Source organism: Pseudopodoces humilis, chromosome 12 (genome assembly GCF_049639895.1).
Source record: "Pseudopodoces humilis isolate 2021_Gansu_Grassland_sample_001 chromosome 12, ASM4963989v1, whole genome shotgun sequence".
Taxonomy (NCBI): domain Eukaryota; kingdom Metazoa; phylum Chordata; class Aves; order Passeriformes; family Paridae; genus Pseudopodoces; species Pseudopodoces humilis.
Genome location: NC_142211.1, coordinates 10,252,464 through 10,279,988, shown reverse-complemented (window position 1 = coordinate 10,279,988; position 27,525 = coordinate 10,252,464). Strand labels below are relative to the sequence as shown.

General features: G+C 39.5%; 1 protein-coding gene across 1 annotated transcript in view; it reads left to right on the top strand.

Moving 5' to 3' along the window:
• LOC148183361 (zinc finger SWIM domain-containing protein 6-like) overlaps positions 1–27,525 on the top strand; it is a 262,132-nt gene that overhangs the window by 157,052 nt on the left and 77,555 nt on the right. The window contains exons 3-4 of the mRNA XM_088061497.1: positions 3,252–3,400; positions 3,920–4,070. Of these exons, the coding sequence (XP_087917623.1) occupies positions 3,252–3,400; positions 3,920–4,070 (300 nt within the window). The remainder of the gene's footprint in view (positions 1–3,251; positions 3,401–3,919; positions 4,071–27,525) is intronic.

Below are 27,525 nucleotides of genomic sequence, written 5' to 3'. Positions count from 1 at the left end.
AAAACATATTATAATATTCTCTTTTCGCAAAATATTGAAATGGATGTTAAAGAAGCTTTACTATAGTTTTTATTTCTATTAACTAAACTTAGGCATAGTAGTGGAATAGCTGATAGTTCTGCTTGAACTGCCTGCTTGGTTGGGATAACATCTGATGGACATATGATGAAGACCCCTGCTACTGATATGCCAACTGTCAGCACCTACCATCTGAAGAAAAATGGACCAAACCTCAAACTGGAGATGATAATAAGAATGGACTAAAACCACAGCCAAGGAGTACGCATGCTCTAAAATAGCGGTCTCAAGGAGGAGTCATGTTAAATAGTTCTTAGAAAATGTAAATTAGTTTGAGGAAAAGTTTAAATATGTATAATTGTTTATGAATATGCAATAGGCTGATGCAATAGAAAAAGTATATAAAGAGTGTCTCTGAAATAGCAAGTGTGCTCTTGGCAGAATGCCAAGCACCTGGCCATTAATCCTTGCTTTATTATCTTTGTCTCTTATTGTCTTTTATTAAACTTTTAATTTTTACCAGGAGAGTAAACCTCATTTTTCACAATCATGATGAGTTTTTTTATAAAATGTAAACAATTATGGAAAGAATTTGAGTTTTTTCCTAAATAGGGAAGTGTAGCTGAGAAATGTTAGGCTTTTTTAAATACAAGTTAAAAGTAGCCAGACTGCCATCGAAAACCAGGAAATAAACTCTCCAACCAGTTTGTTAGGTTAGAAAGTTGGCAGTGCTTTATTCAGTGCTGAGGTACATGGGGGAATCAATCCACCTATAATGTACACCAATTGTAAAAACTTCTAACTATTTATACATTTTAACAAACAAAGGAATTAGTGTTCATTTGCTACAAGTTACATAGTTCTACTAATTAGAATTCTATTCTCTACTGGATAATGGTTTCTTGCTTCTCATGCTAATTAGTCCACATTTTCAGTCTTTTTATTATCTTTTTCCCAGATAGGGAGAGTTTCAGTCCAATTGCTGAATTGTCGTTGTTCGTTTTTTCCTTATCGCTTGCTTCTGCAAAATGTCCTTGTAGTCTATAAATTCTGCATTCCTGGTGTTCAGTTCTCAGCAATGTATCTTTCTCCCAGGCTTTAACTCCTTTCCCCAAGTCTGAGAGCACCAAAGCATGTCAAGTGCTAACTTTAATTGTTTTTCTAATACATGGACATCACCCAGATCTTGCCCATCAGCCCCTATCTGTTTCACAGATTACATCTCCCCTCTTGTTGATTAGGTCCCAACATTTTCCCCCACTACTGCATAGACTCCTTTCTAATGAAATATAACTTGTTTGGTAACAATACCAAGATTATTTAAAGATAAATTTCCTTTCAAGTAGGGGATAAATATGTGTGTTTTGTATATTGGTGCTTTTATATATTCCCTTTTCACAGGTCTTTCCTCTGTTTTAGAGCAATGAAATATTTAAAGTATTTGCAAGGTGATACTGCAAACCTGGGTCTGTTCATCAACTGCACTGCTTGATCTCATGTGCCTTGATTGATCTAGTTTTTTGCAACTGAAGATTTATCATCATGTGTTACATGTAGCTGACTGAATTTAAAACCCCTTAAAACTGACATAGTAAAGAGGGAAGCACTCAGAAGGGCAAGTTTCTAATTTCTTGGGTTTTGTACTATCTTGGACTTGATTCCTGTCTTCTGAGACAGTCTTATGGTTCCTGTGGAAGGCAGAAGAGTTCTTTCACATCTTCAAAGACACAATTTCTTATTAATGGAAAAAAAATTTATGGACAATAGTGCAATGTTCACAGCTGTAGCCTCTGATGTTGAAGGCAGTTTAGGAAGTTGCTGAGCTGAAAGACTGTTTTTTTATTCTTTCAGCAACTAGTAGACAAGACATCCCTCTGACCCTCTAAATCTTCTGGTTGTATTTTCATTGAATAAAGACTCTATCATTCTCTGCAACCACTTAAAAGATTCACTTACATGGCAGAGATGCAATTGTGAAATAAAGGCTTAAATTAATAGAATCAATGTTTCTATGTATCTAAAGAGTTGTAGCTATCTTTGCTTTTCATGTTCTCAGAACTTCTTTGAAAGCAAATTTTTACAAATCTGACCATGGAATTTTCCTTCCCTGCCAGTATCCTTCCTTTAGTATTGGTTACAGAGGTAACATGATCTGGGATTTAAAAGTGATAGTGTGATGCAATTAAATTTCTAACATCTCAAAACCTAACAGACATAGAGATTACACAGTTGTGACAATCCCAAAAACAAAATGTCAAGTTAACTTCCGTCTTGGACATGATTAAAATGCCTTACATCTGAGTATGGTGATACACTACCATTTTTTCCCCTGACAGTCTAGATAAGTGCTTTTCAACCTTTTCAGTTAGAATACCTGTTAAAAATATCCAGTGAAGGTGCAGGATTCTTCAGAAATACATAGATTGTTCAATAGTGTGAGAACTTGTTTTATTTTTGTGAGAGTTTAGAAAAGGCCATAAGGGGAAAATCACTGATCTCAACTACAAAATTTTAGTTAGAGAAACCTGTGACCAAAGCACTGCCTGATGTAAATCCAGTCACCTCAGTTGGCACTAAGTTAATTCAGGTAGAGTTGCTTTCAATTGACTGTGTGCTGATGGCATTGCCTATTGTAAAAATGCTCCTTTAGAAGCACCACAATCTTAGACAGTCGTATAACTTCTTTATGTTAATGTCTAGTGCTTAAAGACTTTGGATTTGCTTGGGGATTATTTTTTATTCTTTATTCTTTGTTTAGCTTTGCAGAGCCATCACAGCTCAAAGGCAGTGATGATTTTCCTTATGTTCATTAATAGCAGTGCTCATTAGCAGTCACTTAAACCTGAGCAAGATTGCTGAAGGTACAGAAATCACACAGATGTTCTGGGGAGAGTGGTTTTAACGTTGTAGTTGTTGAAATTGTTATGTGAAGTGTAATTTTGTTTGTAAAAGCATTCTAGAATAACTGTTGAGACAGGAAAAAGAAACATCTTGATTTTAATGTTTTATGATAAAATACTGCTTGTTTAAATACCTTTTATAGGCTGTCATTTCTAAGTGCTTAAGACTACTTAGGAGAAATTTATGTCTATTTTAAAGAACCTTTAAAGTCAAGACATCCAAAATGGGACAATGCACAAATCCAAAACCCTTTGCAGTATTCATTTGCCCTGGACTCACAAGCCTCTTTTCTTTATATAGAACATAAAGATTTATCTTCTTGCTGTTTGCAGGTGCTCCTGACCCAACAGCAGGTGCTAGCATAGATGATGAAAACTGCTGGCATTTGGATGAGGAACAGGTCCAAGAACAGGTTAAACTCTTCCTCTCCCAGGGTGGATACCATGGATCAGGGAAGCAACTCAATTTGCTTTTTGCAAAGGTATGTTGAGTACTCAAATTTCCCTCTTTCTCCCCCCACTCCCCCATCCAGTCTACTTGTTCAGGTGTTACTCAAAGTCCTGTTGTTCTAAAACAAGACAAAGCCCTGGGAACATGATAGCAAGTTAATAATGCAATGGGATGAAATCTAGTGTGTCTTGAAATTAGTTTAAGGACATGAAGTAGCACTTCAGCTGTCTACAGCTTTGCTGTTCTCTTCCTTCCTACCCTCAAAATGGTGGAAAGACCTGTAGAAATTATGGTCTTGCAGCAGCTTCCATAATATACCTGTGGATTACTTGTGGAAGAAGTGTGTTTGCAGAATTGCAAAGGGATACTGAAACTAAAAATAGTTAAAATTGGGAAGGCAGATTATTTTTTTCTACTTAAAAATTTCACATCAAATATATAAATTATATGTCATTTAACAGAGGTGGAATGTTTAACACTTCAGGATATTGTATGTACTGTGCTTTGTTTTGGGTTTTTTCAAGTTTATATTAAAAGACTCATTTCCTAGGTGCGAGAGATGCTAAAGATGAGAGATTCAAATGGAGCTCGCATGTTGACATTGATAACAGAACAATTCATGGCTGACCCTCGTCTGTCACTTTGGACACAACAAGGAACTGCAATGACTGACAAGTATAGGCAACTCTGGGATGAACTGGGTAAATGCATAGACTTCAAAATCATTTAGGTGTTCATGTGTATAATGAAGAAACAATTACATATTTGGGGTATAAACTTATTGTGGTACTAGGTAAAGCAAGTTAGAATTTTCTTCAGGTTTGCTTGTTCAATTAAGGTTGGATGAAATTGAATTTCTGATCTACTATATGAGACAATTACAGTTGGAGGAGAGAAAGCATACTATGAAACAAGTATGATTGCAACAAGTGGTAAGTACCTGAGGAACTACAAAAAGAATAAAACAAAAAGTGGAAACGTAGCTACACAACTGAAGGTAAGTATAGAAGCCACTAGAGCTAAACTGTAAAGCTTAAGGAAGAAATTGATTAACAACTAGAAATAGAAGGCAAAAAGAAAAGATTCATAGAGTATGAGAAGATAGCAACAAAGGAAAGCAGAAATCTTACTGAGTAGGAAAGGAGATCAAGTAACAGAGGGCTATAACAACTAACACTGCTTTACAGGAAAGGTCAGTTGTGACCAGATATAACATGTACTATGGAGAGAAGAACACATGCTGAAATGGGGAAGGAATTGTTTAAACTGTTAAAGTCTGAAGACACTTGCTTTAAAGTGTTCAAGAAACTCACTGAGACAGTTTTGAACTGCTGCTTCAGAAGTTCTCAAAATCTATAGGAATTCATGGTAGGAAAGGGACATTAAAAACAACTTGAAGGTAAATGTCACCAATGTTTTAAAGGTGGGTAGGTGAGTTGAAAGAATAATATTAAGCAACCACCAACATTGTTTTCTTAGATGTAAGGTACTGGAACAAACCACTAACCAGTTGGTATGTAAGCATATAGAAGACAAAAGCGATTATTTTCAATACAGTAGTAAATCTAATTTGTTTCCCTAAAAGATAATTCACTGAGTGTATAAGTGAAGGAATTAATGTGTATATCTTAGCTGTAGTAAAGTTTTGGATGCTGTCTTGGAGGCTTTCTCAAAGCAAATTGAAAAGATGCAGACCAAATGGAGTTGCCTTGTGATTCATGGATCTTGGAGTAGTTACCTGTGCTGTCATTCAATCTGGAAAGACACTTCAAGTTTAGACTTACAGGAATCTATATTGAGATGTGTTCTGGTCAATATTGCTTTTCCTGATTTATGTGGCATAAAATATTAAAATAAATATATATACATATAAAAGCAAATCAACAAAACCAAACAAAAAACACAAAACAAAGAAACAAAACCCAACCAAAAAAGTCCCCAAACAACTCAAAACTTACTAAAGATGCCCCTTGGGACAATATGTAAACACTGGAGAAGAGAGCCAAACCCATAACACTCTTGGTACAATTTAAAGGTCCAAAATCAAGCTAAATGTTGCATTAAGGATATAGAAATTTAGCAGAAAATAAAGCCCCTTGTGTTCCAGCTGGTCCTCAGAGGGACTGGGTGCAGCTGGGCTTAGTTTCTGATTAGAACCACTACAGTTCCTTGTCGATTTAATTCCTTTAGTCCCTCATGGGTTGCATTAGCCAATGTTTATATTTGTCCAGTACAATTATATAACATCATTCAATTCTGGAATGCTGTCAACTAGGGTGTGAAAATTGACTCCAGTACCCATCCCACCACAGTTCTAGCTATCCAGTGTTGCCACTGGTTTTGTGATTCCCTTTTGATTTATCCCCACAGAGCCAGTGAAAGAGGTTGCTTTGTCCAAAGGGGTCAAAGTATTAATAGTCCCAGCATGTGTTACCATTGCCAGCCCTCTATTAGTAAGTTAGTAGACTGTGTTCCATCACTGCTAACCAACACAGTGTGCCCCATAGAGGTTATACTTCTGAACAAATTATATCAGACTCCTGTATCATTGTTAGTCAAATGATATCAAGTGTCATTGTGTGGGGTGATACAGTTTAGACAAGTACAAGCTAATCTGGGAGCTCAAACTAATGGGCCCAATCTCTGAATTTCAGTTTAATTGGAGTTGCAATTATAAACTCCAGTACAATTCCAATTATGATATTTTGGGCTGTTTGAGCAAGAAACATTTTAATTTGTGTCCAGAACATCAATCTGTATGGGTTCATCTGGTAATCCAATTGTTCTTTCCCAATCAATGTACCAGTTGGTAGTTGCATATAATACCAGTCACTGCATTATGGCCCTCTCCACCCCCTGGGAATATGCATTCCTCATGGTGTATCAGCACATGTATCCTCAGGAAGACAATAAATTGTCTCAATTAAGTCACTATTAGTCTCAAATTTCAATGATGATGTTACAGTTCCATATAGTTCCATATAGTTGTATTATTGTTGGTCCACTTTTAAACATATTTTCCTTCCTCATTTTGCCAAGTCAGATTTGTGTGATTTTTCCATATAACCTCCCAAGTTTTAGTCAAACCCATAGTGAAATTCCCCAAGTTACTAGTGAGTTGCCAGATGGAGGAAAAGGTAAACGTGGTGATTTGACTAACATTACATGTATGTCCAAAAACTTAGATTAACTGCAATGTAAGATTTCAAATAATCCCTGAATTTCTGTCTCTTGACAGTAAGAATAATAAAGAGCATTTTATCTGCATTATTATTATTATTCAAATTTCATTTTCCAAATTATCACCAAAACCACCACTAGTCCTTGCAGGTATTCTAGCTCTGTATATGACTGCTTCATTCCACATGCTGTTCATCCTGTTAAGGAAAAAAGTGGACAGATGCTCGATCTTGTTAACTGGCAAGTTAGGTCAAATTGAGGGTATAATCCACCCATTATCACTCACACTAGAAGGCTTGCATGCCATATCAAGATCCGAGTATCTCAGTTCAGTATAACTGAAAGAATGGGAGCTAAACTCCAGTGGTCTTTCTGACCCTTGTGGTCCCATTTGCCAAAGGTTACAATGAGAGCCATGTTTACTGAACCCCTATTCTACATGGATTGGATCAGTTAGGTGTATAAGGCCAAGCTGTTGGAACAGCCCCAGCCTCTCTTATTAACAATTCTAATACATTTGTGTGCTGTTCTATCCATTCCCACAATTTTCCTTTTCTGAGCAGCTTGTATAAGGGATGGGCAATAATAGAAAATCCAGGAAAATTTTTTCACCAGTAGTCTAAAGTTCCCAGAACTTCTTTACAAAAGATGAATTCTGCTTGTGCTCCATTTTTTTCAGGGTGTCCATAGGAACAGAAGCAGCTCCTTTAATCCACCAAACTACTAAGAATTTAACTCCTTGTGCCGACCCTTGGCATTTTGATTCCAGAACTTCCAATCCCAATTCAATTAGTGTTTCACGAATGTTTTTCATTGTATCTTTTACACTTTCTTGATCATCTCCCCCTATTAGGTTGTCATCAATATATTGATATAATGTAATGTCAGGTGGAATAGGAATCTCTACTAAGACCTTAGCCAAGGCATTGTGAAAAATAGTGACAGAATGTTTATATCCTTGTGGAAGTGTATTGGATTCCCCTCTGTGTAAAGGCAAACTGTGCTTTATCCCGTTCAAGGAGGGAAATCATGAAAAATATGTCCTTAACATCGAGGGCAGCCATCTAATCATGAGCAGCACCCAGTATCAGTGTCACTATCTAGACAATGTTTGGAACTGCAGCAGTTAGAGGTGCAGTATTAACAGTTAACTGTCAATATACTGTGAAATGCCAGTGCCAGGTCAGTTTCTTTACTGGCTACACCAGTGAATTATAAAGCAAATGAGTCCTTTTAATGATGCCTCTTTTTTTTCCAAATCTGTCACCACCTCATCAATCCCTGTAAGTGCTGCTGTAGGCAGGGGGTACTGTTTTACATTAGTAATTTTAGAAGGAAGCAATGGAATCAATGTCTCAAATGAATTGATAAAATTTTCCAAGCCTGAATCATCCCACATTCTTTCAGATTCTATTTGTATCCCCAGAAACCCAGTGCCTTCCACTGTGAAGCTCCACAGAGTTACATCTGGGAGTTTCCAGGTTTGCCCATAAAGTAAATTGAATCCTAAAAGTTTTAGTTGGGCAGCCCCCACAAGCACTTCAAACTTAGCAAATTTTTTCCCCCAGGAGCCAGATGGAAATTTTTGCTGTTGGACATTCCTTTATTATACCATCAATTCTTGTAAAATTTTTATAGTCACTGGATATAATTTCCAAAACATTTGCTGCTTCCTTTGTAATCATTGACATTTGGGTCCCTGCGTCAATTAGAAATTCAACCATAATTTTTCACGGTCTGACTAAAATATCAATAGACGTTTCAGGGTATTTGCCTTGGAGCCACTGTACTGCTAATACCCACCAAGCAGGCTCAGGAGCTTTAACAATGGTAATCTGACTCATCCTGTCCAGCATCCATAATTCACTATTTCCTGCACAAATTCAATCCAAGTAGCTAAACACATAATCTGCCCTCAGCCCCCCGGATGCCCAGGAACTGCGGCACTTTGGACACTAATCTGCTGCATTTCATCCTGAAAGTTTGCTACAAAACTCTTGAGACTGTTTGGAAGACCCCACATAAAATGGGTTAATCTGGCTGAATTGATAGGGGCTAACATAGGAGACCTAAGCCTGTCCCTCTCATACATAGTCTGTATACAAACTGCTTTCTGCAGAGAAGCTGCAAGATCAGAGAATCGAGCAGTTTTAATAGTCAGTAGATCTCCCCTGTCCTGCAGATCTATTCCTCCTGCCCAATATACCACCTGTGCAGTTAAAGAATAATCATGATCTCTGGGAGTGGTGGTTAAAAACACACCAGGACCCCAATAGCTTTCTGCTTCTTCCTCATTTGATAAAATCCAATCCCCTCTGGTCAGAGAGACTCACCACACATATTTCATCTTGGAGAGGGTGATTGGCTCATTACCAATTCTATTTTTTTTTCTTACAGATATTTTTCTTGTTTTTCTAGTGCAGCCAATTCAGTTTTCAAGTTTCCAGTTTCCAATAAAAGCGAGTCTATGCAAATTTCCTTTTTTTTTTATCCAATTCCTTTTTCAAAGGCCAATAATGCTTTTAGCATATTGTTTTCAAGTTGAATCACTGAATATACCACACTTGGAATTTTTTTGGATGGCAAGGATTCTTTAGCCTCTTGTGCATAGGACAGACAAGTACCTAATATAGCACAGATAATTCCCTTTTCTGGCTTTTAGTTTCTGTTGTTAGACACTGCTCAATATGCATTATTATAATAATTTTCCAAAACTTTTAACCCAGTCTTTCCTAGCTTGTGAGGGTACACACTTACATTTTTGTAGAAGTTTATCCATGGCAATCCTGCCAACTACACCAATTTTCTGTTGCATTAAGAGTATAAAAATCTGGCAGAAAATAACTCCCCCTGCATTCTAGCTGGTCCTCAGGTCAGAGGGGTTGGGTGCAGCTGGGCTAAATTCCTGATTATAACCAGTTCATCACTATAAGTCTGATGGAGCTTGATAAGAAGAACTTTCACAAGCACAGATGCACAAATAGTGGGATTTACTAATCCATTAATATAGATCTGTTTGCTTCTAGGCTGTCTGACACTTGCTAAGCAGGTCTAGGAAGCTTCTTTGAAGCTGCTCTCTTGGCTTTTCTAATTCAGTTTTATTTATTTGAATTACCTTTCCTCCTATAACCAATCTTACTGCTTCTAGTCTTCATTAGATCTGCAGAACTCCTGGGGCAGTGTTTCTCATCTCAGATGTCTGGTTAGTGTGCACTTGTCTTGTTGTTACAATATGGTTATTAAAATTATTAGAGAAAGGCCTCTGCCCGAATAAAGGTGCAAATGAGACCATATGCCAAAGCCAATAGTATGGATTTTATTTAACAGAAAATGTGTGTGTGAGAGAAAGAAATAAAAAAGTGGTGGGGGGGAGAGAGAGTGAAGGAGACAAATTAAGTAGAAAACCTCACCACTCCATGGATCCTTATGGAGTCCTATTGATCCTCTTTTTCTGGTCTTCTCAGTGGTGAGGGTCCAGCAAAATGGATTAATATATGTTTAGGTTAGGTGGAAATGCCCAGGTAACTCCCCTGGTGGGGAAACAAGTTTGACACTCTCTCTTGCAACAGACTCTGGATCTGTTGCATCACTTTGCATCCCATGCAGTCCTCTGGTGGAAGACCTCAGGAATGAGTCTGGGGGGTGCTTTGGGGGTCTTTGATGGTTTATGATACCTCCTCAGCTGCCTCTCATGTGAATGTCCTGTGTGTATGTGGCTTTCCCGAGGTGGGAGTGTTTTACAACTGAGCCAGTTTGTGTAAGGGAGGATGGGTGTTAACTCCCTCTGACCAGAGGTTATGCCATACACCCAAAAACTCCCCTCCTCCCCCCTTGGTTGGGGGAGGGGGGGGGAGTGTGTGCAAACCTGGCTTCATCAGATGAGTCTGTGGACTATGTGCCCTGCCCCCCAATTCTAGCCAGAGCTGATTTCAGGACAGTATCTGGGTTTGGCTTTCTTGTGGATACATTCTTCTCCCTCAGCCTTGTTTACTTCTCCCTATGTTGCAGTGCGCAACCTCAGGATCACGTCTAGAGAAGCCGCAGGGTTCTGGGGACCAACATGGAACACCAACGAGACGGGCTTCCATTCATGAAACCATTTATTCAGCATGGGAACAAACTCAGATCCAGAACAGAGAGCCTCAAACAGAGGCCGAGCAGGGGTTTTTGAGGGACAGAACTCTTGAGGGTCTCCACCTTTGATGGTGGAGTTCAGGGTCAGGGACCACTAGAAACACAGCAAGGGAGAAACCCCCCAGGGACTCAAACCCAATCAGAATTCTTGGGCCGCCCCCCACAAGGGGTTTGGGGTGGGACAATGCTTATCTGAAAGTAACTCTTTGCCTCCCCCGAGACATGTCACAACATCCCTAGACCTGAAATAATTGGACAATATTGTCACCTTTATCTTATCTCAAGTTTTCTTAGGCAGGGCTTAACTCAGTCCAAAGTTCCAGTCAGAAGGCATATTCAGGGATGAGTGGGCTTTAGTGGTCACAGCTTTTTTATGCAGATTTGCCATAATGGGCAAAAAGTCCTCCATAAAAATGTTTAAGCCATTAACCATAGCATTTCAGTCTCTCACACTTCTATAAAGCAGCCTAATACTGTTCTAAATTAGAGATACAGGTTGCAGGACTCCATTTAAATATAAATACATGCTGGAGCTGGTTTTCTAAGAGTATTCTAAGAATTTTATCAAGGAGAGGGGAGATCAAGAAAAACTCAAGAGAAGCCCTCTTCTCTGTTTTCCCACTTCCTATACTGTGAGTGATTTTGCAGATGTAGGTGACATCAGTATGTTACCTGTTCCTAATAATAGAGACAAATGAGATAATAATCAACAGACTGGAGATAACAAACTTTGAAGCTGTTAAAAAGAAACTTGTTTGTTCAAGGCAACACTAGTTCATGAAATTCATTATCAGATGGTGTTGCATTAAGAGTATAGGAATTTAGCAGTAAATAAAACCCCTCACACTCCAGCTGGTCCTCAGAGGGGCTGGGTGCAGCTGGGTTTAATTTCTGATTAGAACAAATTTGGCTCTGTAAGTCTGGTTGAGTTCAATAGGAACTTGCAAGAGCACAGATGCACAACTAATGCATTTTACCAGTCCAGTACTATAGGTCTGGTAGCATACTATAAATTTTTGGCCCATCCCAATGGGATAGAACAATTGCATGTTATAGGTGGTGTGTGGTAATGTCACTCATACATGTATTATATGTCTCATGCTGTTCCTCATTTGTATTCCAAGGGGTATAAAAGATAATATGTAAATGGGACTCCTAATGAGGGTCTTGGTTAACTTTGGTCAGAATTTATAGTTGGCAAAAGAGGTACAATAAACACTTTGGTCCTCCTCCACATTCTGAAGCAGCAGTGAAGGCTGTCTGACCTTCATTAGAGGGTCTTTGTGCCCATCCTTATCTCTTCAATGAGGCTGTTTTTTGCAGTGAAGGAAGTACAGCTATTGGCTCATAGAGTTGTGGGTGCTCTTCTGTGTCTCACTGAAACAGCATAGGGCTGTGAAGCCTTCACTTCACTCCAGACATCCTTCAGTTCTTAGGCCTTGGTCAAGTCCGGTGCAAGATTAGCAAGTGGTCCAGCTCATGTTTTTATCAACCAGCCTCATCAATTCTTCACTGAATTAAAAAAAACTGTACAAATCTTATCATTTAACATACTTAATGAAATCAAATCTAATCAAGAATAACATGCTTCATTTAGAAAGGAAAAGTCAAAAGCAAAATTCAAGTTTTCCATTGTTAAAGGTTAAAGATTACAATGATTGACTGCATGTTGTCTGGTGGGGTATAACCTGTTTAGCATAAATTATGTTCATTCAAAATGAAGCATTAGACTAATAAAGCACTAGCTATCTGTGGTTTATATAATAGAATTTTGTGATGGAAAGCCTTATTGTCAGAGTAGGCAAAGCTCTGTCAGAGAGTGTAGATATAATTACTTTGCCTTCAAACATACCAGTCCTTTTAGTATGTAATTTTTAGGATACCTTGGTTTTCTGGGGAATAATGCTTTTTGCCAAGTTGGACATGTACACAGCAAAATTATATCCTGCCATAATGAAAACCAGAGCATCTTATGCTTCATTGCCATTGTTTATGTGGGTTGAGCTGGTAGGTGGTGGGAGATGCATTGTTCATCTGTTACCTGTAGCAGTCTTAGTACATGCTGACAATAAATAATAAAAGCTTGTGTTAAATTTTTAGTTGCTCCTCTTATTGTTTCATCAGTTCCATATTGTCATTTTCTTGACAGCACCTATCTGAAGGTGGAATCTCTCTGTCTGAAGCATCAAATAAGCAATACTTTAGATTAATCTATTAGTTTGCCTCTGTTTAATCAGAATTGTAGTTGCCACTCCCAAAAAGCTGCAGTGCAACCTCCAGCCTCACCACTATCTCAGTTGCTGTATTTGCAATCTGAGGCAGACATTGTTTCAGTCCTGAACTGCTCTTCGTATCAAAATATGTACCATGGTTTCAATTGCAAATGCATTTCAATCACTTCAGGTGTGCAGTAGGCTAAGGGTAGAACTTAACTTGGTTCTTTCCACCTCCAGCTTGTGTTTATGTTGCTAACCTGTCAATTTCTTCCCTACACAAGCGCTTCTTTCCACTGGTGCTTAACAAGTTCCCTGAAAATTTCTGTTAATTGGATGAATCTTTCCAACTTGAATCCTATCTTGTGTGAAAATTAGAAGCTGCTGCCATGTTTTGGCCAGGATTTTACTTTGAATTTCATTCTAGTTAAACACATTTCTTTATTGAAGGTGAAACATGCATGTGAATGTACAAAAGTTGATGGAAGTTTTAAGGGAGACCAGAGTTAGTTACGATAGCAAATTACAGAAGGAAGAGCAGGATGTCCCTGATGACCCTTGATCTATGCAGTGGCAGAGAACTCAGACATTGGATTTAAGGGGCAATGGTATCACTATGTACTAAAATAATGTTGGTTTCCTATCTTGTCATCTTCTAAGATGTTGGAGAAATATCAATAAAAGGAGTGGACTAGGCTTTTGCATATTCAATTTTTTGTATTATCTGTTCAGAGTAATTTGGAGTGGCATATATGTGTCTTTTAAAAAAAAATAAATAAAATCTCATTTATTTCACAGATAGGTAGCATTGTAGTTATAGAGATTTTTAGGACCAGTAAAGTATGTAAATATAGATTCTGCTTAATAAAGGCTGTCTTGCTTGCACTGCTATGCTGTCTACCAACGTCTAGGCTTATGGCCACTCTCAGTTCTATTTTGGCATAGGTTTTTAACCATACTTAAATAACTTCAGCTTTGCTCCTTGACTGGGTCACTTGAGCCTTTCATTAAAACTTAACTGATGCTTCCTGCCTGACATCGGGCATTGGCCAAGAATACTAGAAAGATGCATTAGGTTCTGATCAGAGTTTCTGCTGAAGTTTATGGTAAATTGTGCTGACTTCAGTAGAAGTCAAATTGGGTCAGTCAGTTAACCTTCTTTGTACTCTAGAGGGGGGAAAAATGGTCCATGCAATCTTACTACAGCAGTAATTCATTAATAGTCATCCATCAAAAATTAAGTAAAAGTTTCTTGTTCTCTATGAAAATTAAAACATTTTCTTAATAAACGGGGAAAAATTGACTTTGCGCCTAGCCCACGGATCATGATGACTGCAAGCCTCTGCTTTGCAATTAAATGTTGAGCACTGCCAGATGTCAGACTTTGAGAAGAAGCTGAGTTTTGTTGGCAAATGGCATCTGCAAGCTAATTGGTGTTTTCTACAAGCTTCTGGTTGTGAAATTAAATTGGAAGCCCTTTAGCTACATGGATAATACAGGACCTGAATACAAATGTCATATGTGACTGTCAGGACCGACTGTGAAACAATAGTGTTCCCACTTGAACAGACATTGCAGATCATTTAAATACAGGGATGACATTTCAACTAAAAGCCCAATTTGCCTTTTACTGCAATTTAAATGGCATCTTAGCAAAAGCTAAGGGACAAATTAAATGAGAAAAAATGCTGATATTTTTAAAGCTGTAATGCAAAACAACCTTCAATTGCTTTTCATGTGCCACAAAGGAATCATATTTATCAACCCTAAACCAAGCCTTAATTGGAGCACCTATTGTTATCAAAGCGGGGCTGCTCTTGTGACAGTTTAATAAAGCTGAAACAGTTAAACTAAATGAGATGCTAACCTGATGAAAACAATCAAGCAAAAGAATCTAAGACAAGTATCTACTACTTGGTGGAGTGAGGGAGTCAAACAGCTTGTCAACACATAGATTAGATGTCAGATATTTTTTTCTGAACTACTATTTTCAATATCTTTATCTTTTTGCTTGCCTTTGAGGTGAAGAAATTTCACATTATTTGCATATTTCAAAACAAACATTTCTAGTAGGTTTTCTTAGCTTACAAAATAGGACATTGTTAGAGTTGTTTGACCACATTCCAAGGCAGGGAATCCTGTCACAACTTATCATCATCAGATGATGTCCAGCCACTTCCTGAGAGCAGGGTTTCAGTACATGTAGTAGTTGCTCAGGAAGACAAATGTCAGAATACCAAATACCCCACCCTTCCTCCTTCTTTCTCTTAGCTTTTATATCTGAGCAGACGTCATATGGTATGAAATATTCCTCTGGTTAATTTGTGTCAACTGTCCTGGCTATGTCCTCTCCCAAGATCTTGCCCACCCTGCACCTACTGTCCTTTGGAGGTGAGGGGATGTTGGAGAGACAGCACTGATGCTGTGCCAGTGCTGCTCAGCAATAGCTAAAACACTGGTGTGTTCTCAACACCTATCTGGCTCCCAATGCAGAGCACAGCGCTGGGAGGGCTGCTATGGGGGAATTAACTCCATCCCAGACAGACCCAATATATGGGGAACAGGGTATATCCAGAGAGCTCTTGCAAGACAGAGTTGTGGATACAATTGGCAAGCTTGTTCTCGGTTTTCCTCATGATGATCCTAATCTCTGTTGGTTCTTGTATTTCATGTATTTGAGGAGAGTTTAAAAGATTCTGTACTTCCAGCTGGGGACTCTCCACATTTTAATACATAAGTTTCTGTCTATCTCAATCACTTAATTGTATCGAAAGTTTTTAAGTGTAGAAACCTCTCATGATATTGCTATGAGCCTCATTCATGAGATAAAGCATTTCTGGAGGATGTCTTTACAATCCTTTATTTTTATGCATACTAAATGGCTTGTTCTCAAAGATATTTACTGAGTGGGATAATAGATCTTTGCTTTAGTAGTTTTATTAGTAGTTTTTCACTAGCACTTTGCCCTACTGTGGGCTGCTTTTTAACTGTTAGAACAGCCTGATGATTTACTTTTAATTCAAATTTGCTGATATTTTGACTTTTTCTGAGTTAGTGATATATTTTTGTGCTAAAATTTATAGCTAAAATATCATTTTACAAGGTCATTCATGTAGAGAAATAGCACAATATTTTTCCTAAAGGATCATGCCAAAATTTCTATTAGTAACACTTTTCTCCTCACCTAAAACTTAATTCAAAATGTTGAGTTTAGGCAAGGAAACATTATAGACCAATTAAAATATTTAATTACCATTTCGCCATGAGCAAATTAGTGATTGAGTGTTAAATAATGCTTTTATGATTCAGAAACCACTCTGACATTTTCTGATAAAAGTTTATATCCATATCTAGAAAACACCAAGTTAGATTATTTTAACCTTAACTAAATGAAGCTATTCTCCATCTATATTTCTCTTAGGCATTCCTTCTCTTTGCAATTAGAGACACCAACTTGCTCGAATGGGACATGTCAGCTGTTTTAAACACATTATCTCTGCTTAGTACTTAAGGGAAGGGGAAAAAAGAAAAAAGCAGCTAGGTTTGTTGCCAGTATGCCCCTAGAGAAATTCCTTCCTGATACCAGCTTTGGTGACTTCAGGGCTGCCATGAAAAAGAACCACTAAATTAAGTATTCATTGAAGGTTTTGTGTTCTAATATAATTTTTCTGGAGCTGCATACTTCATACAATCCCATTTCAGAATCCACTATGCAGTAGAAACAGGCACTTTTCCCCATATTTTATGATCTTTAAAAAACGATACAGCAAGGCTCTAATTTTGAAATTTGAGTGCCAAGCTTATATCCATATTTACTTGATTTCTTTGGGTATCTGAAGTTGTAATTGAATCATGTTCTGTTTTAAAGCTAAGGAGAGTAAAAATGCCCTGAACCTTCAAATTTCAAAATTTAGATTAATCAGTTGCACATATTGTATTTCTGGTCTTGAAGCAAAAGCTCTAGGAATACCTATGTTTCAAAGGAGGTGGGATGCACCATGCTTTGCACCATTTCCACTGATCTTTCATTGTGGGATTTATGGGTGATCTCTTGCACATACTTGTGTCTATAACTGTGTCGTGTCCAGTAAACTAACTGTCTTTGCTTAATTGATAGTCTTTTTCTCATTATAGGTTTTCTTAGTCTTAGCTGCCATGGTGTGGTTGCCATACAGTTACAAAACACATTTGCCTTCAGTTCATGTACTTCAGGTAATATCTCTTTCACAGAATAAGCTGTCAATATATGACAGTGTATTTGAATGATTTATGCTATTGGAGGCACTAAATTAACAGTACTTCTAAGTTTACATCACAAGACAGTTATGCTGCTCTAAGGCCTGAGTTATGGATGACAATTTGAAGAAATTGCTGTCATGGCCCTGGAGTGTCTCAGTTGTTGCCAAATACATTTCCCCGGTAAATGAGGCCAGGCTGCCGTTGTGTAAAGATGGGTTCTGTCCATTTTCTTTTTTTGAGGATCATTTCTATCAGGATTTTAAGAGAGATGGGCCCACTGGGAGATGTCTTAAAGCATGATTTATTTATTATTGTTCTACAGTCTCATGAAGGAGTGAGAATGTCTTCACCATGTTTGTTAGATGTTCGTGGTCAGTGGTCACAAGACCACAGGTTACAAGGTCTCTTAAAGGTTAATTAGCCAATAAACTGCTGCCACAAAAGAATGTTTCTACTTTTACACCAATAGTTAATTATTTTGTCTTATACATCTATGCCGCGGTGCCGACTTCCTTAACCAATCATATGACACACAAAACTATTTGCTACACTTTAAAACTTCTTATTACGTTTATAACTACTTCTATATCTTAACTTTAAAACCTTTAAACATTCCACTACCTAGCTTAATGTCTTTCTGTCTAAATTACAAACTCACATTCTTGCTCATGATCTCTAAATTCAGAAGCCTTTTCCAAGGTATCAGGTCAAACCCTGTATTCATTTCTGTGTTTGAGCCTGCATGCACAAGATTTTGGGAAATTCCTGTGTTTGGAATTCCCACAATTTCCTTCCTCTTTCATTACAAACAGTAGAAGAATATTGGTATATGTCATAATGGTATTTGAAATTGAGTGTATATGAGGTTGGAATATGACAGTAAGTGGGAGCTATTTTCAAAGATGGTATTCTTTCCTGTAGTTAAACTGCTTTTATTGGCTATGAGGAATAATGGTGAAAGCAATTAACTTTCGTCTATAAGCATAGATTGAGGGGTTAGGGTTTAGGAAGTTATTTTTAATGCCATGCAGAAAGCTTGAGTTTCCACTTAATTTAGTTGGATGGAAAGTACTTCTACAGTAGGAGCCAAATTTCTTCAAGTTACGCACATTAAAACAATTTTTGGAGTCTTTATTCCCTGTTGAACTGATTAACTTATGTTCTAAAATGTTCTAAAGATTGTTCTGCATTAGAGCTGGTATAAAACTTATTGTGGCCCATGCGGAGCTTGAGACTTCTGAACAACGAACCAATATGATTACGCAGAAAGCCATTTATTGTTTACATTATGCACTTATTTATAGATTATAAAACTACTGTTCACGCGATCACACATTACTTGATTGGTGCCTCTATACTGTCCATGCGTTCACCACGCACTTCTCAGGATATATGATTGGTTACGGTCCAGGTGTCTGACCGCCCTCTGTTATCTGGTTCTTGTGGTCTTGTTTTTCTGTTTCTCAGCCTCTTCTTTCTTATTTTGGAACAATTTATGTCTCAGCAACCTTGACAATTTCCAGAGGGTCTGATAAGAAATTCTACAGATGGTTTGGCTGGGGCACACTATGGCCTAAGTTGTTCAGATACATTGCTACCATTCCCCCTTCTTCTTGCACCAGCCAAACACTCTTTACTGTATTTTCTATCAAGCGGGTCACCAATTTTATTATGCATGGAATAATACAAAGCAATATAATAATGACTACTAGTAATAACAAAGCTCCCTTTACGACGTCTTTCAACCATCCAGTTATTCCCCATCCCTTAAACCATTCATCTAAACCTGTCATTCACAGTCAATTTCTTCATGTTATCTTATATTTGAGTTTCCTGTGAATAGATGTAGAATGGTCAGAGGTTCATACAACACATTCCTTCAAAATCCTCATACCTGTGCTCATGTGCTAACAGCAAAAAATCTATAGCAGCTCTATTTTGCAGTGTGCCATGTCTAATACTATCTACATCAGTGAGCATTTGATTTAAAACAGCTGGAGTTATGTTTAATTGCTTGACTGTCCAGCATCCCAACTTATTTAGCGTAGTCAAAGCTTAAGCAGCAGCAACACCTGGAGTAAGGAATGATGCTATTATTTGTGTTGGAGTGCCCCAAAACTGTACGTTATCGTTATAGTCAGATCCCAAGCCTGTGATTGCTCTCTTAGTTCTCTTGCTATGTCCTGCTCTCCAAATAGTCTGATTCAGCATCTCATGCATGTTAGGGGCAAACATAGTCAATTTTCCTAAATAACAAGGTCCACCAAATGTATTACTTGGAATTGAGGGCCATGCCCTATCCCCACAGATTAGAAAGATACCTGGTGGCAGCTTTCTTACAGTCGCATTTGCACCAGCAGTCCCAGGGTAAGTCCAATTGTGGCAATATTTAGTCACGTTCTTATACCATGGAGAATTGGGATTAAGAATGACAGTATTATTTTTGGGATGTGGGACTAAAACATTGCTCATATCAGTTGATTTTGGATTTAGAAAGTAGTTAAAGAACAAGTAGTAATTTCCAGGCACCAATCCTAACAGATCTCGTTCTTAAGGCTCTAATCCACTTTCATTCAGTGATTGTGCTATCATACCTGTTGGAAGCCCTCGCCATTTGGCCTAATCCCCAACCTTTTGCACATGTCCAGTTTTTACCACCTCTGGTTATGTTACACCAGTGATTTTCCACGCTTGATCTATTTGCTCCCACATACGGCTTTCCTCCAACTCCTACCCATTTTGCAAAACCAGTAAAGTTACTTATTGAGATACCAATTAAACATGTGTGAAAAGGATCTCCTGGCATGGCTAAGTATAAACAAAAGGAATCCACTCCAGTAGCACTGGCCCAAGTAAGCCACATATTCTGTCTATGCCATCCTGGCGGGTTAATATCCTCTGCACTACAGATATTGCCACATATCACAAGTAACAGAGAAAGGCTCCCAAAAACCTGCACTTCTAATTTCAGATTATTCTTCATCTTGATCATTGGTAAAGAAACCTTCCCCTATGAGATCAGGGATAAAATCCAAACTGTCTGTGCTTCTTGCTCTTTGAGCCCTTCTCCTATTCCATTTTCTATGGTTTGTCTGTTCCCACCTCCGCTTCATTTGTTCCCACTGATCAGGTCTAACTCCCCAAGTTCCAGGGATAAATATTCCTTTCCCACATTCAATATCCTTGATCTTATTCTCTCTCTTTTTGCTCGAGCTTCCGAAGTCCGTTATGATACCACTGAATAGCCTGTCTCAATTGCTCTTGATTCTCAAACAAACTCAGAGCTTCTCTCCAGGTTTCAGGGGAATTAACTGTTATTCCTGTCACTTGGGATAACACCACCTAGGTATTGAACTTTTGGATGTGCTGATGTCTGCACTCTATACACGTTGGAAAACTTCTTACTCTAAACTCACACCACCTATCTGATCCACACCCCACGCATTCTAATCTCACCCAAGGATAGCAAAAGCATTCACAGTTCTGAGGGCAATGGATGTTTTCAGGTAGTGCTGGTTGTTGGTTCATTGGTAATATTAGGGATCAGAGTATCCTTCTCAAGCCAGGGACGAACCCATTTCACTGGTATCCATCGGGATCCTTTGTCTATAATGACACAAACATGACCCCTCCCCCACATTAATAAATCTGCCAGTCCTTCCCATAACCCTGTCATAGGATTTTTAAAGTGAACTTCTGGTCGGTGCTGTACCAATTCAGAATCTTGCTGCAAGCCTGAGTAATGTGTAATTGCTGGTGGTTCACTATGATTACCTACTAACTGTAGATGATTCATAACATAAACTGCTTTCAGTACTCTATCCTGTGGGCTCAGCCCATCTTCCCCTGTTTTTTGTTTATTAAGCAGTCCTTTCAGTACCTGATGTGTCCTTTCAATAATAGCTTGTCTTCTGGAGTTACCTGGAATACCTGTGCTAGGCTTCACTCCTCAACGAGCTAAGAAATCCTGGGTCTGTCGGGCTATGTATCCTGGGCCATTATCCGTTTTGATTTCCTGAGGCAAACCCATTATGGCAAAACAGCCTCACAAATGTCGAATGACAAATTGAGACCTTTCGCTTGTCATTGGAGTGGCCAAAACCATGGCAGAAAAAGTATCTATGGTTACATGAATGCATTTCAAGTGACCAAAAGAGGCATAAACAGTTACATCAATTTGCCATAACTGCAAGGGTCCCAGGCCGCGAGGGTTAACTCCAGGACCCAATCAGCCAATCATGCCCTGGCATTGTGGACAAGTTGTGACCATTCCTTGAGCATCCTGCAATGAAATGCCAAATTGTTTGTGTAAAACTTTTGCACTTTGGTGAAAAGAAACTAATGAGCCCTTGTGGCTTGACCAAATTTATCAATGTTGGGCAAGGACAAGGCCCAAAGTGGTGCCACCGGTTGGTCAGCCTTTTCATTTCCTAAAGCCAAGCCTTCTGTCAGCCCAGAATGACTCCATATATGGGTAATAAAATAATCCTGATTGTGAGAATTAAGTAACTGCCATAGTTGCAAAAAGAGTTGTCACAACTGCCGGTTTTGGATCTCCTTCAGCAATGTTCATTTTACCTCTGGAGACATTCCCGGAACTTGATCAATTACATCTCTAAGATGATCTAGAAAACTCATGAAAGTCTCCTTTGTTTCTTGCTTAATAGTTTTATAGGATGGTGACAGAAGTCCCATGTCTGGAACAGAGAGGAATGCTTCCTGTGCTAGCTTCTGCGATTGCTGCAAAATTGCTGCATATAAACGTGCCTGAATCCGTGGATCCGCAAAAGTCCCTCTCCCCAATAGCATGTCAGGGGTGGCAAGCTGCCGCAGGTGCCCTTGAGGGAGCCCGCGACTTTCAACCACGGCAGCGTCCACCCGTCTCTCCCAATCTGCTTGCCACAGCAGTCTCTGTGTGGGTTTTAAAAAGGTGTCTGCCAGCTTTTTAAAATCAAATGGAGCCATTAAACTGCTAGCAAAAATGTGGTCCAGGAAGGTCTGTACTTAAGGATTGGTTAGTCCATATTGCATCAGCTCTTTGCCCCTCTCTGATGAGCTTCCAATCCAGTCCCACCCACTGGTGTTGGTTCTGGTTACCGGGGGCAGAGATTACTGGGAACGCTTGTGGAATAAACTCACCCTCGATCAGGGCTTCCCATATAATTCCCTGCCACCGCTGAGTTTGATCGTCATCGGACACAGAACGGCTATGGAAACTCCGCTCCGGGCTTCTCTCCTCCTTCCGCTGATGGGTACGCTCCTGGTGGTCGAGTCGAGTCGGGGGATCAGACATTCTTCGCATACCACGATACCGATCGTAATCTAGGTCATGCTGCACTTTCTCCCTTTCAGCTTCTCGCTCTCGATGTTTTCTCCTCCTCTGGCCACCAACCTGCTTCATCCTCAGGAATCACAGGGCGGGCAGACCTATCGAGGCTACCACCTTCGGAAAACCGGGCTCTGCGATCCTCACAGCCATTACGGTCCTGAGAATCGATACTGCCATAAACTGATCTCACGACTGATCTCTCATTCCTTCACCCTTCTGCTATTAGCAGCGATCTGTTTTATTCTCTTTCCCTTATTTGCTGATTATCAAAGTTCTGAGTTCAGTTAATTCTCTCTGCTGCTGCCTATGTTCTTCCTCTTCAAAGCAGCGCAAACGTTTTGCATGTGAATACCCGCGATCTACATTTGAATACCCGCCACAGTCATGCAGAGGTGAATCGACCAGCGAAGGGGGAAATGGGGGAAAGACTCGCCCCCCTGCAGCTATTGTTAACTCTTCAGGGGATACCACGGGGCATTTTGTGGGTAATCCCGGTGCTTTTCCGTGGAGAGGGGGCGGGGGAAACTGCACATCTACTTCCATTTGCTCTGGTTCGGTTGCAGGCTGCGGAGCCGGCGTGGGCTTTGCACCGTATCATTACTGTCTGAAACCGCCTGTTGAGCCTGTACCTCCGGCTCCGGGGATGCAGAAGGTAGGGACAATATAATAGGTTCCTACCCCCAAAGAATTCTCGTGCAAATGCCGGGAATGCAGCCGCGGGATCGTCTGCCTCTAAAGCAGCCACGGCTCCTGCTGCAGCTGTTCTTTCTGCTTTTAACTCCCTTAGCACCGTAAGCATTGACTTCCATGCTGTGCTAAGTCCCTTGGTGTCTTTTGCCCCATCGCTCACGGCATCCCAGAGGATCACTCCCAGCCTTTCCCACACGAGGATGTTGAAAACACTCTTGGGGATGGCAAAAAATCCTCTCTCCTGACCCCATTTTAAGTCTTTTTAAGACTTCTGGGTCATATTTAATTGCTCTCTTAGAGAGAATATGCTGGAGGATGTTTAGCGTGGCCTGCTCTTCTTTTGACAAAGCCTTTCCCATTCTCTCCAGTCCCTGGTCGCTCACCTTTTCCGGTGTACCCGCTGCAGCGTCTGTATATTTTTTATTTTTTTCCCGGAGCCTTTCTCCAAGGAGCCCCACTCCCCACTCCGTGTGGAGCCATCCTCCGACTCCCCCTGCCGCCGTCCAGCCGTGTCAATCTCCGACCAGGCCTCCCGCCTTTTCACTCCGCAGGACCCCTTTCAAAGTTCAAAGGGTCTGGTGCCTGCTTCATATCACGGCGCTATCATCACGTCGCGTTCCCTTGGATCAGGTCGCTAGAATCACGTAGCTAGGATCACCAACATGCGGGAGCTCAGGACCTCTGAACAACAAACCAATATGATTACGCAGATAGCCGTTTATTGTTTACATTATGCACTTATTTATAGATTATAAAACTACTGTTCACGTGATCACACATTACTTGATTGGTGCCTCTATACTGTCCATGCGTTCACCACGCACTTCTCAGGATATATGATTGGTTACGGTCCAGGTGTCTGACCGCCCTCTGTTATCTGGTTCTTGTGGTCTTGTTTTTCTGTTTCTCAGCCTCTTCTTTCTTATTTTGGAACAATTTATGTCTCAGCAACCTTGACAATTTCCAGAGGGTCTGATAAGAAATTCTACAGATGGTTTGGCTGGGGCACACTATGGCCTAAGTTGTTCAGATACATTGCTACAGGCCCTAACTGTAGTCGTCACTTACAACTTTAAGGTCAGTTTTACTCTGAGCCCAAACTGGTACTTAGCTTTCTTTTTTTTTTTTTTATTTCTTTATTTTTCTTTTCTTTTTTTTTTTTTTTACTTCCTCTATTTTTAATGCTTCAAAAACATTTAGCTGCTATTTCGTTTTTTTATATCACTTCTAGTAAATATCAGAGCTAAGGAGAAGTAATAGCTTGGTGGAGAATAATTACTGAATCTTCATTAATTTCTGCATTCCAGCAATCTGGAATTTTTCAGTTTTCTGTCTTGAATGGATACTGGAAAAATAACTGAAGAATTGAAAAAGTAATCTAAAGTGAGAAATGCGAGAATCTCGATCTGCTTGGGCCTGTCATGCAAGACAAAGGAGGATGATCATGATTTAAGAGACCTACATGAACTAAAACTTGATAATGAAGACCCTTCTACCATTCAAACTAAAGGCAATTGAATATTATAATTGGAGCTGGACAAATTTAACTAGAAAACTAAAAATAAGCTTAGAATTTCGAAGTCTTGGTAGCCAGGCAGTAGATCAGCTAACCAGCTATGCTCGTTTATCACATTGGAAATCTTAAATTTTTAAGTATGTTGGTTTTTTTGTAAAAACTCGACCATCACTTTTGGACTTGAAGGTAAAATTAACTCATGAAATCTTAGAGTATGAAGGAATTCATACTAGACAATCAGAATGTGTTCTTCTGGCCATTTATAGTGGATTATTTACTTTCTGTAAACAGAGTTGTGACAATCATTCATTTTTCCTGACCTTTTCCACCATACAAGGGAGTGTTTGCACTTGCTCCACTCTTTCAAAAAATGAGATGTACTTTTGTCACTTGCTTTTATGAATATCTTGTTTTGTTTGGCAAACTTCTCAATCTTGTCCAATTTTGCATCTTCCTAAAAGGATTAACTGAGTAATTCATTAATCTCTGATAGATTTAAATATAGTGTATTTATACTTAGTAGTGACATTAACTTTTATTCTAAAAATAGACTGTATTACCAGTTAAAATTTTGATAAAGTATCTAGTCTCTGTTTTGAGCAGGAGCATACCTTGTGTTCACTGCCTATCTGTAAATGCTGGCAACTACTTAAAATTGTGAAGAATCATGTTGTTATTCATAGAGGAGTGTTTCTGTACTATTTGTGCTAGTATTAGTTAGCAATGTGTCTTGGTTTTAGAAGACAGGTGTCTGCTAGGGAGGGCAGGAGCCTCCCCTGGAATGAAAAATGTAGACCCTCTCCCTCTGAATTATGATAATCCTGAAATCAAGGGGCTCTCAGGCAGAGATCTGGGGATAGGAATAACAGCTCTTTACTAATATTTATAACAAGGCAAATAAACAATAATAACTACAGCATTAGCAAGAAAACAGAACTGGGGCCTCCGTGACAGCCTTCTCGGCTGAGACGGGAAGGGATAGAGGAGAGGCTTTGCTTCACAACCCTTCTCAGGCAGTCAGTCTAGGTGCTCCTGCAGGGCTCTGAGGAACACTCAGCTGGAACAGCAGGGATGAGCAGAGATTCTGGGTCGGTGGCTGAGGTGTATCAGCAGCTCCACAGCGGTGCCTGGCACTGACACACATCCTGGCAGGACAGGGGGTGCAAGGCCACCAACGAAGAGGGAAGAAGGAGAAGAAGCAGCAGCTCCGTCTGGGTGATGGCGAAATTCCCTCTTCCCCATTGCAACAGCTCTGCACCTAAAGTGTCTTTTTTTGAAGCTGAAGAAGTCTGCCAAACTGTCTTCACTTTCCTTTTTTCTTGCCCCCTTCTCTCCCTGGGCTTGACCGAACTTTTTGTCTTTTTTCAAGCACTCACCAAGTACCTGCAGTTAGGTTTTCCCCACAACTAGTGGGTAAAAATTCTACAGGCAAGCTAGAACTAAAAAAGGACACCTAACCTCTAACAGTGTTTTCATCTTCAATTGACTCTTTATGAGCAAATTAATGGTTTTGTGGATATTAGGGAAGTTAATCAGTGAGATTCATTTGCAAGTGCTTTATACTTTCTCCTAGCTTTATAGACTAATAGCCCATGCCTTGCTATGGTGATTAGGTTATAGGGTATTATAAGTGCATTGAGGGGCATCTAATGGACATGTGACAGATACCTAAATGCTCTCTTAGGGGATTGTAGTCTCAGGCTATGAATACTGTAAACTATACCTTTCAAGCAAATTTCTCTTCTATGAAACCCTTTAGTCAAATGGCAGTGTCCACAAAGATTCAGCTGCTTTTAAAACAAACTGTAAAAGGCATAACCCAGAACTCATGCAAAACACCAGAAGTGCTTTGTTAGTTCCTTTATTCATTGTGCTGAATGCTGAAAATTCAGGAAGATGGGAGCAGGAGTATTTCATTACTTCACACACACAGATGGGAGCAAGTAGTTAATGATCATTTAGAATAGAATACAAATTTGCCTTTAACCCTTGGAGCAGATGTAGGCAGCAAGAGAGAAAGATAAATGTAAGGAATTGCACACTATTTTTGTTCCTTGTTTACACTATCACTCCTAATGCACATTTGAATTTTAGTGTGCAGAAGGGCAACGATTCTGTCTTGCCACCAGTGCTGCAGGTAGTCTGTTGTGTTAATCAGGAAGCTAGTGTGAAATGCATGGGGAGTGATTATACTATCATACACAATACAGTCAGCATGAAGCACTTGTCAAGACCAATACATCAAAGTTTAATTCAGTAATAGAATAAATTGAGCAAAATGAAACATTCTGTTCTCAAAAAAACCCACAGCACCTGTAGCAAGCCTTTTATTTCTGAAGACTGCATAGAGAAACCAGAGTGCATTAAGGTATTCTTTCTATGAATAAAATTGCAACTTGTATCCAACTGAATGCCAAGAGTACTTTTCCTTGGGATTCCAGGGACTTGTCCAGGAGCACAGGTGGTGTTTTCCTCAATTCTTTCAGCAGCAGAGAAAAATGCTGAAAGGAGCAGGAAAACACACCTGATCAACACGTGGCTTAAAGACTGGTGCCATTGGTGGAATTTTGGCTTTTTCAATCATGGGGCAGTTTATACAGCATCAGGCCTGCTGGAGACATGGGTTTTGCCTGTCTGATAGGAAGAAAATAATTCGATCCTGTGAGTTGGCAGTGTCAGGAAAATTAATCCACAAATGCCAGAGGTTTATGTCCAAAAAGGAGACAGGAGTCCTTTTTTCTTTATTCGAATAAAGGGAGAGGCCATGGGGCATTCCCCTGGGGTCTCTCAAATTTTTGGAGGGTGCAGCCTCCCTTTTATCCTAATTCCCGGCTGCTTGTCCCTTCTCTCTTACC